Source organism: Limulus polyphemus, unplaced genomic scaffold, assembly GCF_000517525.1.
Source record: "Limulus polyphemus unplaced genomic scaffold, Limulus_polyphemus-2.1.2 Scaffold258, whole genome shotgun sequence".
Lineage (NCBI taxonomy): Eukaryota > Metazoa > Arthropoda > Merostomata > Xiphosura > Limulidae > Limulus > Limulus polyphemus.
Window position 1 is genome coordinate 116,212 of NW_013665868.1, and position 13,141 is coordinate 129,352.

General features: G+C 30.6%; 1 protein-coding gene across 8 annotated transcripts in view; it reads right to left on the reverse strand.

Moving 5' to 3' along the window:
- Positions 1–13,141, reverse strand: part of LOC106478877 (serine/threonine-protein kinase OSR1-like) — a 124,924-nt gene that overhangs the window by 8,636 nt on the left and 103,147 nt on the right. For 6 of the 8 annotated variants that reach the window (XM_022382565.1, XM_022382563.1, XM_022382562.1 and 3 more), the window contains 2 exons: positions 11,577–11,690; positions 3,414–3,791 (listed from right to left, as the gene is read on the reverse strand). In XM_022382565.1, the coding sequence (XP_022238273.1) occupies positions 3,414–3,791; positions 11,577–11,690 (492 nt within the window). The remainder of the gene's footprint in view (positions 1–3,413; positions 3,792–11,576; positions 11,691–13,141) is intronic. The other 2 variants (XM_022382567.1, XM_022382569.1) reach the window with 2 other exon arrangements.

The window sequence follows — 13,141 nt, forward strand, 5'->3', positions numbered from 1 at the left end:
GACAAACAATTGTTATGTATAATGAAGTGGTTTTATCTTGGAGAACATACTTCAATATGCTTATAAATCATTGTTTATCAATTTACTATTACATTAGCATAACGTGCTTCCATACACAAGATAATACAAAGTTTAGAATTCTACACTTTTAGCATACAGAACATTTAATCATTATATTTGGATCACTTTTTAGCCTTCAGAATTTTTTTATGATTTGTCAAGATATTGATCTAATATATATGACAAGTCACAAAAACTACCAAAAAAACAGAACCTGTCTTTCAAAAAATTCAAGTGATCCTAGTCTAATTATTCAACAATTAGATAAAAGAATGGGATTTGTTATCTTAAATAATCTTGGTTATTAAGTTAGAATTTTAGAAATTCTAACAGGTTCCAAAAAATAATACAATGTTCTCTGCTCTAATAAATCACTAAAAGGCTAGAGGTCAAGACAACAGAGTTGAAAAATTAATTCAACTTTATAGACTTGTAAGTGAATTAAAATCTCTAGAAAGTAGAATCTCTGAATTGTATGGCCTTTTTAAAGATTATAAACCTGATGTGACACTCAGACCAATAGTTTTCAGGTGTAACTCAGCTACAGAAACTATCTTAATTACTACACAAAGTATTACAGCCTTTGTTAAAATTTTACACCAGCTGAGTTAATTGGGACCAGAGACTTATTAAACTAGGAATGAAACATCAGTTCTTTCATCTCATTTATTTTAGAATCAGGTTTATATTTGTTGATACCTTGCAAAAACGTATATACAAGCTGTTTCAGATTTTATTTCCAGTCAAATTAACAATATTAACTTGTTTGGAATACCTCTTGAACTTATTCAACCTTTGGTAACATTCATTCTTGAGAATGGATAATTTCAGTCTGAAGAAAGCTTATATAAAACATTTAAAGTGTTGTTTTTGGAAACAGAATGGCTGTAATTTTTGCTGTTTTACTTATGTATGCTTTTGAAACTAATACTCTGAATGAATGAAAAAGAAAACAACAACCTCACTCCAAAATTTGGCTCCGATATATGAATTACATTTTTCATATTTGTAATCAAGAAAAAGCCTCCCTAACCAATTTTTCAAGTTCCTAAATACCATTCACCCAATCATGAAATTCATATCACATCAAACGTTTCTTAATAAAAACTTGGGTAATTCAGGAGGAAAAAGATCCAAAGTTCAGTGTCTCTAAAAACAAAAGAAAAAACAGGATTCTCAAGTTATTACAAAATAAAGTCATTCAAAAGGGCAATTCAAGTCTCAGTCCTGCCCATCAGAACTGAGAAATGTATTTGCCTCAATTATAAAAACCAACTTATACATCCTGCTTACTTGCCTAGCAAACGTTACTTATGAAATATTTTAATTGGTAATGATAATGGAGAGACTGTTTGCCCCTTCACACTCATGACATTTTATCATGTTCTTCACATCACAATCGGAAAAGGGCATTTCTTTAGATCACTATTAAAAATAAAACATGGTAAACCCACATCAAAGCAAAAACCACAAATTAAAGAACATTTTGAGAGGTCCTTCCTATCAAAGACTGTAAACCAAAATTCAATAAAGAAGTTTGGCATGAAATTTCTAAGCTATCCACTATAAAGTGTGATACCAGCAGTGTAACTTAAACTTCAGTATTTTGATTCCATTTTAAAAATAGATATAAAACTATCTGTATATTCATTCAGTTTTCTAATTCAGGTTTCACATAGTTTATCTGTATGTGTTGTGTATTTGCACTTGTATATTTGTTGTAAATACCTATAATGGATTGTACACACAGTACAAATTTATGAATTTGACACAGATTTATCACTTCTTGGGTTCTCTCTCACTTTAACAATGTACATAACACGTATAAAATCTTGGACAGATTGTGTAAACATATATGAACTGTATATGTCTTAAAATATACTGAATATGACAGATGCAGGAACAAACACATGTAACATATACACATGCCTTCAATAATATATTTCACATTGGTATGTTTCTGCTAGTATTGTTTTCTTAAATATAACTTTCAGTGAAACATAATGGTCTCTTAATTTTAGAGGGGAAAATCATGCCACAAACCTATCATTCTTTTGCATCAAAGAAATGCATTTTCCTCTGTTTATCATTTGATACCAGTTAAAATCTATTTGTAAAACTGTCAAGAGAGTATATCTTTGTGAGAAAATATATAAATACAAAGCTCATTTTGTCATCTAATTTGTTGTCTTGCTGACTCATCTGGAGAAGACATAGTTCAGAGAGAAATAACCTCCTACTTCCAGAGAACACCTGTTTTGATTATCCTGTGTTTTGCTTTACAGCTTCTTCATGTGTGTACACAAGCTCAAACACAAATAGATAAAACATTAGATATTTTCAGCTTTGTCCTAATAATGTGCAAGTTTCTATTAGTGTTTAAAACATCACGATATTTTGTAAGGTCTACTTCTATGTAGTACTGTGTCAGAAGTGTTTTAGGTTTCTAAGTATTATTGATTTAAAAAAGAAAGACTAATTAAATACAAAAATATTTTGGTTACATTCCTCACGGTAATAACTATTTATTTTCCATTTCCTTTATTTTGTTTTATAATTTGTTTCTTTCTCTATAATTGAACATAAAGTATGAAATATTAAGACTTGATGATAACATAAGATAAGGAATGAATGGGGTGGGTGGGTTGAAATCAACAAAAGTTTGTTACGATAAGTGTGTGGAATTTTAAAAAAAACTATTTCTGCCCTGCAGATCATAATCTTATTTTTTAGGGTTAAGTCTTATAAGAACAGTGTAGCGGTAAAATATACCGAGTACATTTTATTATAAGGTTTAAAATTTGCTTAATTTATGTTAAAATTAAATGGTCCTAGTTGACACCTCTGCTATTTGAGATTTGAAAACTGTAAGTATATGTTTCTTGAATTCAAACACCTCAACTTATGACACCCATCATGACTGTAATATTTGGACAACTTTTCATCCTTAATTTCAGACATGAGATGTCAACAAAACTTTGGGAGTCATTTGTTGGCCAAAATTTATCAAAATGGGTACAATTTCGGTATTTTTGTCTTTCAAGCTACCAATATCTTTATATTGTTATGTATTTCAGATTTTAAAAATGTGGAATCTGATTTGTGAAAAAAATAGTTGATGTAATGCAAGTTAAAAGAAAAAAATTACAACCAGTGTCTCTGAGATACCGCACATCATATGAGTGTGTGAGCAACTATTCCTACTCTGGTGATCTGTTGTAATTGTCTTGAACCTGGTTGATCATTTCTAATAGGCTGGTCTCGTAAGACAAATTTTCTACTCCTGGATATTTCAGGTGGAATTTTTGCAGTAGTTTTAAGATCACTTAGAGCAACCAAACAAAATTACTCACCTGGAAGGTATTAGGAGTCATTCCTCCAACATGATTCTGGGCTGGGATCTGGGGGGAGACTACACATGATTGATTTGCAACTAGCTGAGCTTCATGTTCATGAGATGGATACCTAGCTATTTGTGCCAGTGGTTGATTCTGATGATATGTAGGTGGACCTTCTCTAACTTCAGATATTGATGGTGTTGCTGGTTGGGTGGGTCTTCCTGAACTAATTGTTCCATTCTGAGTATTAACCAAATGTTGCTGTTGCTCAATCAAGGTTGACTTTTGGGTTTGTGGTTGAGAGGAAACAGGTGCCTGTTGATGTGAAGTGGGTGCATGAACTTCCCGAGTCTGGTTTACAAGTGTTTCCTGTTGATTATTCTGAACCTCAGACTACAGAGTGAAAGGCATATAGAAAATGTTAGCTGTATGTAGGTAAATAAGACTGGCAAGGAGTGAAAACATTACTGATAAAATCACAATAGTCTCTCATGTATAATGTACGTATCCTTAAATATTGTATTTTTTATGAAAGGATATGCATAACGAGTGAGGTTGTAATGTTTATCAGGGAGGTTTAATTAATGAAAGCCAAGCCCCAATCACATATAAATAAGTAGGATTAAGTTGCTAGAATACTTTCACGTTTATGGCTTGAATGTAATCTTACACATTTTTATATGTACCTAATTTGCAGTTGTTACAAAATGCAAAATTTCATCAAAATCTTGATAAACTGATGAAGTTTTATTTCAAGTGGGAAAAGGAGATACAAAGCCAGAAAGGAAGGAAGCTGATTTTGTTAATTACATGCACAAGAAAAGAAAAAAAAATTAACATTTATGAACTGCAGAAAGTAGGAAATGGAGAAATGAAGGCTGAAGTCCTGTTAATATTCTACACAAAAATATTAGTAACAGTGCTAAGGAAAGTGCTTCTGCATTCTAAAAACCATTTGTATTTAACCTTTATATGTCATTAGGTAAAAATGGTACAGTACATGTACCTAATTTATAAAATTTTGTTTGTGGATGTAATCAGTGAGTTTCATGTTGAACTTTATGTTACAATGTTTAAAAATACTTTACTGTTTATTTGCCTAATGACCATTGACCACAGTACACACACTGGTGTAAATTTTAATATTTAGAAGACTTCTGTTGTTAAATGTTTTGGCACATGTAACTGCTACATGTGTAACTTCGAATTCTGTTTTGATCAGAGATGGTGATTCAGATTGCATTTCTGTCATCTATATCTGCTAGTCAGGGCCAACCAGATTGATTTTCTACCCATGGATAAGCATTTTGAACCTGAACACTACTTACTGTGTTTCAAATTAGGCACTTTACCAAAAGTACTTGTTTTCAAGTTTATGTAAACTAAATTGGATTTTCTAACTCTGTTTATTTCTGGTTTTTAATTTTTTAACATAAAAAAAATAGGTCTAATAAATCTCAATTTCTATTTACTTAAGTCTGCGGTTTACACTAAAGGTTACAATAACAATTATCTGTCTCCCACCTTTTAAAATGTGCAAAACATTTTTCTTCAATTACAGGAATAATACTTTGCAGCTTTTTTGACCTATTTACATTCATTAATATAAAGTTTGTGAAATAATGCTTTTGTCTTAAAACATGGTGTGTAAAAAAATCTATTTGTGTAGTCCAACTTTGATGGCTTAAATACACTTGAGATCATATGCACACAGTTTGTGCTATTGTTCTGTAGGACTTGGGCTGAAACTTGCCATTTACTAAAAAAGATATATGTTTCTGTAATTTACTGTTAAGTTTAATTATTTCAGTTATTTGTTGTATAAACAGATTTAATATGTTATAAATTTTTTAAATAGTAGTAAATACATTTGTCAAATCTGATAGACAATGTACATGAGACAGTTCTGCTTTAGTGCTTAATAATTTCACTAAGCAGGTCCAACCTCATCAGGTTTTCTTGTGTTAAAGGCTGAAAACTTCACTAACAGATGATCCAAGGTAGAGTGGTCATAGAAGCTTTTTATAGTTTGTCTGCTATTATTCATTATTAATAACATTTATTATCAATTGTTATTGCACATCTTAGCAACTTTTTTGGTTGAAGTTATTACATAATTGGTCTAAGTTTCGAAAATGTGAAGGTGGTATCGCTCTCATGTACCTCTAAAGTCAGACAGATTTCTCCAAGAGATTCTGTTTTCATGCATGGTTATGTCAATGTTTATTTTTTTAGAATGTTTTTAACAGAAATAGTCAACTTAAGTCTATCTGATTTGATGTTTCAAATATACTTTCTCTTTTTAGCAGCATTATGTTCTTAAACTACCTATGAAATAGTGCTGGTGGAACTTTGCAAGTTTGTAAAATACACTTGTTGTGCATATAATCAACATAATTTCAAGCAAATTTCATGTTTTCTGTTATATTTTTCTGGCTATTGTATTGAGGATACTCAACTTCCATTTGCCTTTAAATGTAAAACACAGAAGCCGTACATGTATTTTTGTGACTTAAAACTTTTATCCAGGCTTTCTACAGTCATTGATATATTTTTAACTAGTAACACTATAATTTTCAAATTTGTTGACCCAATAGATTGGCCATCGTTTATGTAAATGTCTGATAATTAATCCTCTTATTCATGCTACCTAAGAACACATGGAAAGATTACTGATACTTGTATGTCTAATAAGTTGAAAGTACTTTAACCCACCTCAATAAATACTGTTTTAGTTGTACAACTAAATAGGGACACAGCCTTTAGCCTTAACCAAAATTTCCACAGTTTCTTTTTACAGACTTTATAGATACAATTAATTATTAGTTAAGTTTAGATAACTCCTACAAAGAACCAGTATCAGAGCAAAACCAGGAAGAATATCATAGGTTATGCAACAAGACTGAAGTAATTCATGTTGGTTAATAAAGGCTATGCTGTATTTGAAATTACTTGAATAGTAGCAAGAGAAACAGCAGAACATCTTCCAAAATTTTCCACATTTCAAAACTTGTCAATATTCTAATACAAACACTTAAGTAATTTTCTTTAACAATCTTACCACTTTCCAATAAAAACAAATTATTGTTGTATTGACTTTAACTTATTCTGAGTAAGTACATTACTAATTAATATTTATATATATATATCCTTCTTACAATACAGTAACACCAGTACACGCATGCGACTGATCAATCCAAAGTATAATAGATATATTTTTAAATGCTAAGCCTGACACACTCTTTGGCATTTATCAAGGCTTGATTATACATTACTTGATAATTTTGCTAACAAATTTTAGTTTAAACTTACAGAATTAAAAATAAATCATGTAACAACTTATATTTTTCAGATGCAACATATAATTTGACACTAAACTTGTGAAACTCTAATTCAAAGATAATTTAAAAATTAATTTGTATTTTTTTCAATTTTTTACAATTTCCCACTACACATAAGTAACAAAATGATGCCTGTAATTAACCTTTGATCTAGCTTGATCAGTATCTTATTTGTTACTGTCTAATTTTGTTTCAGGATGTTGTCTTCATTTTCAAAACAAGTTTTTACTGGGGATTTGGATTTCATATGACTATTAGCACACTTGTGATAGTCTTTTTTGAATGGAAATTTGTGTGATGAGTGGTCATTTTAATTTGAGTTTATATTTGAGCATTTTATCCTCATGGTTTATTTTATTAACCACCTATATTTTTTTGAATAATTCATTTTAAAGATAAATTCAGACAAGGTTCACAACAAAGATCTATGGCATTTCAGTATTCTTTTAGCCTCTTCCTGTTTCATCAAGTTATGTATTTATTCTCATTGATTTATTGTTTGATTTTGATAAAAAAAGGTCTGGATGGTGTAGAAAAAATGATAAATTTGTACTTTTACATATCCCTTCTATTTCATCGTTTAATTCTGAAACACAAAGATAGAGAGTGAGAACTAAGCTTTTAGTTTCATCAGATAGTTCTCAAAATATGATTTCTCAGAATGTTTATGAAAAATTTGGATCAACAAACTTTGACAACAGAAGTCTAATGCAGATGCATCTGCATATCTCTTAGTTCTATGATTCAGATATCTATGTAATTATCTTTTAAGTACTTTATTACATTTTCTTAAGTACAATCTTCCTATACACAACATTTTTGAAATATCTAATTTACATATAAATAAAGACGTATGTCAGAAGCCACAGTACCAGACTCCTCTCTGTGATGAAAAAAAACTGATTCCTGGCATTTTTGAATGATAAAACATCTAAGAAAAGTTCTTATCCACTATACCAGATAATCAACCTGTAAGTTCAAACATATAAAACTTAAGAAACTCTTTGACAACAGAGGTTAAGTATGTTATATTAAAGTAATTTTGGAGCCTCATTATGTCAATACATTCCATGTCGTCATGTCTGGTCATGCTCTAACTGACATTCTTGCATCTTGACAATAGTTCTGTAATTTAGCTTCCACTGCAAAAGGATCTATTGTAAACTGTCATGCCCAAAGCACACCACTCCACCCTGAAAATGCTCGAAGTATGCAACTGTTGAATGGGAGATATAATTGGAAGCCTTATTTTGGAAAACCCATACCATGATAGCCTCATTTCCATACAAATTTGGCATTTTTGTGTGGTATTAAAGGTCCAGACACTGATCTAATAGGAAATAGTGTTCACTTTGACCTTTGTACCCATTCTCGGAATATCAAACTTGCTCCTGTCATAGTATCCAGTGATAATTATAAACCCTTCAAAATCATTTTGTGAAGTGTCATTTATCAGTTTTAGACATTTTTTTCACCCAATGGCTGGTAGAAAATGTCACAAGGTTTGTTATAGTTATCAAGGTACACATAAATTTTATTGAACGTCACCACGACCTACCCATTTGTCTCTGGCTAGGCAACTTTCATGCAGTTTTCTATAGTTGATCTTCCTCTCTTGGATGTGTCACGGAAGCAAATTGTGTCATTTTTCCAGATGAAAATCCTTCTTGATTGTGTTGCATTCTGTTTTCTGGGTGTTTAGGCTTCTGCCATTCATTTTTTATTTATGATTTTCACCTATTAAAAGACGCTGTACTTTGTTTACCATAGCTAAGGTACAAATTGTAGCAGGTCCCTTTCTAGATTGTCCTGGTGTCTCAAGTTGAGCTATATTTATTTGTTTTCCAATGACATTAACCCTCTCACTATGGGTAGGTCGAAAAGTGAGCAGGTCGTGCATTATGTCATTCAATACGGTAACATGAGATGAGTGTCGCCAAGTGATTTACAACATATGTGGCAGAATTATTAATTAGACATGAGTCAAAGGGCAACAAAATAATAAATTTAAGTATAAATAGATGTACACTGTTACAAGCTTTAAGCTATTTAGGAAGAATAATTGTAGTTTCATGTTACAATCTGTAGTCATTCTAGAAAGAAAAAGTTAACTTGGATTTATTTTTTTCTGGTGGTTATAAGGTAGGTCAAATTGATTGAATGTGTATAGAGTTAAGGTAGAGAAAATAACACATAAAATATAATTTTACTGAAATTTATATGTTTGATATTTATGTAGGAGGTTTTAGGGATTATTCAAATAAAATTTGACAATTTTTAGATGGATAAAAGTAGTTTTTAATATTAATATGAAAATCAGTTTTCACTCACAGCATTCAACACTCTAACTCAGTGGTTTCATGGAGAAAGTTTTGGTAAAAATACTCAATTAAAAAATCTTGATTTTTTGTTTACAAAAGATTAGTAATGTTTACTGAAATCTTGCCAAATTTTGTGCAGATACACTAGAAATATTAAAAGTAAAAATATGAAAACTATAATGGTTACTTTAGAGTTACAAGGTCAGTCAGCAAGAGGGTTAAGTACAAGGGCTATAGTCACCTTGGAAATCTTAATTCCCCACACCTTTATGATCTGTGTGTAAGAACATGTTGCATGGAAAAGGGCTGTTACATAACTTTCCCAAAAGGAAGGATATTTTGCATGGGATCACACTACCCATAAAATGCCAGACAATGTCACTATGTAGTTTTGAAACAAGCCATTCTACTATGACTTCATATAAATAGTGTTTCTCATGTGATTTACTGATTTGAATATTCAGTCATTTTAATATAATTTACTCAGCCCTCTCTAAACCTAATTAACCAATGAATAAAATAAAGAAAGACTTATTATGAATATCTGTATTCTTATGGAAAGACATAAACTGGTGAACTATGAAACTAGGAGTATAACAAAAAATGGTTGGAAACTTATGAAACAAAACATTATTGAATAAAACCTTCTCTTTCTTTTGTGATTTGCTTAATCATACTGTTTTCACTATTTAAATTAGTCACTAATGTGGAATTCATTCTTTTCTCTTTAGTGGTTTGAAAATGTATATTCAACAGACTGTAGTTATGAAGCTACTAACCAGCCAAACAAACTATAATCTAACTACACAGAATATAATTAAGCAAAATGGTGTGAATGGTTTTCACTGTTTGAAAATTAGATTAAATTTCATACTTTTTAAAAAATATTTTCTATTATGCTGTTCAATTCTGAATTATAATGGAAAGAGAAGTCAAATTTTAGTTCCATCAGATGTTAAGGCTGAGACTAAAGACTGCATGAAATTCACAGACTGTCACTTTGAGAATCTCATCAATACAATTAGTCAGTATTATGAAAAATAAAAAGATAACTGGTAACAACACAGGGGTGTTTCTACTACATCTATTTATGTCTACCTACAAACTTCTAATGAAAAGTAAATTAATTATATAAACGAGAACTAAAGTAACAATATTAAAATACAAACATTTGGAGTTAGCAGTATGATCTACAAATTACAAAGTCAACTAGTAGTAAAACAACATTTATGGTCTCCAAACTGTTAGAAAACTTCATAACCGGTCTTGTCATAATCTATTCAGCATATCATGCTATTGGCATATGCTAAACAAAGTTGAGAAACAGTAATAAAAAAAGAAAGTCTCATTTGCTTTCATATAGTAGATGTTTAAATTTGACAGATGTGGCTTAAAACTATTGAACAGACTTGCCATAGATAAAAATCCCTTGCATTCACATAATTCTGTTACACGACTAGATCTATATTAACAGAAAAGTATATGATTCTTCAATAAACTATGAAACACATAAGTTTAGCTTAATTATTTAATTATATGCTGTGAAAGAAGTATACAAAGTTTTTTGGCTACATATGACAGTAACATACAATATTTAACTATTTAAACCCATAATTTTTTGCATGTTCTGTCGAAATATTTTCATGATATCTTAATAATTATCACCATACCTTATAAAAATTTGTGGTCTAGTTATAAAAGGTGGATTAATAATATGATTTGAATTAGTTTTCAGATATAAATGTTATTGGCCACTGTCACAGTCTGATGGGTAAATCGAGATTTTTGGCTAGACACTAGCAGTGTCCACTTGGGTTTAAAGAGTTAAAGAACAATGTTTTTTCTTCTACTTTCTCTACTGAATTCCAACTTTCCTCTGCTTCTCCCTACTCTTTTGACCTTCCAAAACTGAATACAGGAAAACACTTGATAAAAAAAAAAATCCTAAAGTTCTCACACAGATTGTAATCAGTGTCAAGAAGGCCAATGATTATGATGTTTTCAATTCATAATGTTGAAACTACCATACATATCAAACTGACATCTTTTCCCATATGACTTGCATGTATATTAATTCTTTCAAATTTCTGAACTTTTAACTGAAATAATAAAATAAAAGGACTGTACAAAATTCAGGAACCTAGTTTACCTCCTATGCTCATGAGTCTACCTTCTGCTTGTTCATGCTTTCTAGGTGAGATTATTATCATTAGTGACCACAAGATGTAATAAAAGTTAGAATCAGGGCTACAGCACTTAACATAGGAAAAAAAAAGGACAGTTGGAAGTAGGAAAGGAGAATTGTAAGATCTTTAAAAATTATGTAGCAGAGATTGTTTTGAAAATTTTTGAAGTTTGCAGGCTTAAAAATAAATTTCATAAAAGGGGGGGGGGGAGAAAATCTAGCTCTGCATACATATATATATATATACACACACACACACAATAACAAAACTAAGCAGGTACACATTACACATTTTCAAATGAGGAAAAATGTTTGCCCTAAGAATACATACCTTTTCATTGATTGAATCATCGTCCTCGCTCTCTTCACCAGAAGACCATACCCAGTCCCCAGTTTCAGTTCGATGGAGACGACCACTAGCACCACGTTTTCTATTGTCTTTGAGCTAGAATTTTGCAAAATTTTAACCTCTACAATTTAAGTCTGATATCATAGGAAATTATTTTGTGAAAATATATTAAAAGAAACACTGAATTATGATCAATATGTATAACATTACCCTTAATATTCAATTATATTTCCAATCTTTACAATCTACCACTAAAACAGACAACTTAAAGGAAGCTAATCTAATCTCTTAAGAATTTTGAATATCTGAATCAATTTCTACCTAATTCTTTTGAATCCATAGAAAATAAATACAAAAACTTGCATCTCCTCATAATTTACATGATTCAAAATAATGTTTACTTATTTATGCACTCTTTGCAACATGATATCTTTGTAGAAGACTAGAAATGCACACAATACTCAACCTAAAACCTCAACAGTACTGCATAAGGCTACAATAATCTTGCCTTATAATGTAAATTTAAAATATTTATAATTAGCAGTAAGATCTTTTTCCATCACATATAAACACCCAGCACAGGGTTTAAGGCCTCACCAACAATCATACCTAAATCCTTATTCTTTATTATAAAAGGTCTATGCTCCACTTATACAAAAAGTAATATTTTTTCAACTTTTCACATCCTGAGTTTGTAGCTTCAAATTTTATGCTATGAAAAACCATTTACCATACTCGCCCCATTAACAAAAATCATCAAGGCCTTTGGAATCTGTGTAGGAAAAGCACTGTGAACAGAATTGGTTCTTCTCATCATTTTATTATCATCAGTAAACTGAAAAATATTATTTTCTAGGAAGCTCTCCACAGCACTAATAAGAATAATGAACAAAATGTGTAAAACAGACCACCTGGCACATCCACAAAAATGCTGATTTATGAATACTTTGTACTCTTTTTGCACCAAGCCAATTCTCTATCTACTTCAATCCTACAAGCATAGAACCTACTAATTGATCTATTGTAAGGAACCTTATCAAAGGCTTTCTAAAAATCATGATAAACAACATCAACAAGATGCTCTTTTTGAAAAATGTGAAGGTTCTATCAAAACAATACAACTAATCATCAAGACAAGAAAACCTTTTTTTTCTAAATTGTTCTAAGAATAGTTCACTAAAAACACCTTTCCAAATGCTTTTCTAGAAGAGTTCTGATGACAGATTCCAATACTTTGCTAACAGTAGAAGTCAAGCTATTAGGCCTATACTTTTCCATATCCTTCCCAGACTTTCTTTATAAAAAATTAAGGTTCATGGTAATCCTCCACATAATCAGTAGGAAATTCATAAATATCAGTTGATTTTGGAGAATAATAGTCATACATATCCTTAATCTTTGCCATGTTTCTTCAAGATTTTAAGATAAATCTGTTAAGTTCTAAGTTTTTTTTGAGATTTTAGGGCAAATCTGTTTAGGTTCGATACCTTTAAGATTGTAAAGTAAATCTGTTAGGGTTCAGGGACTTTTTTTCTCATGCTTTTCTA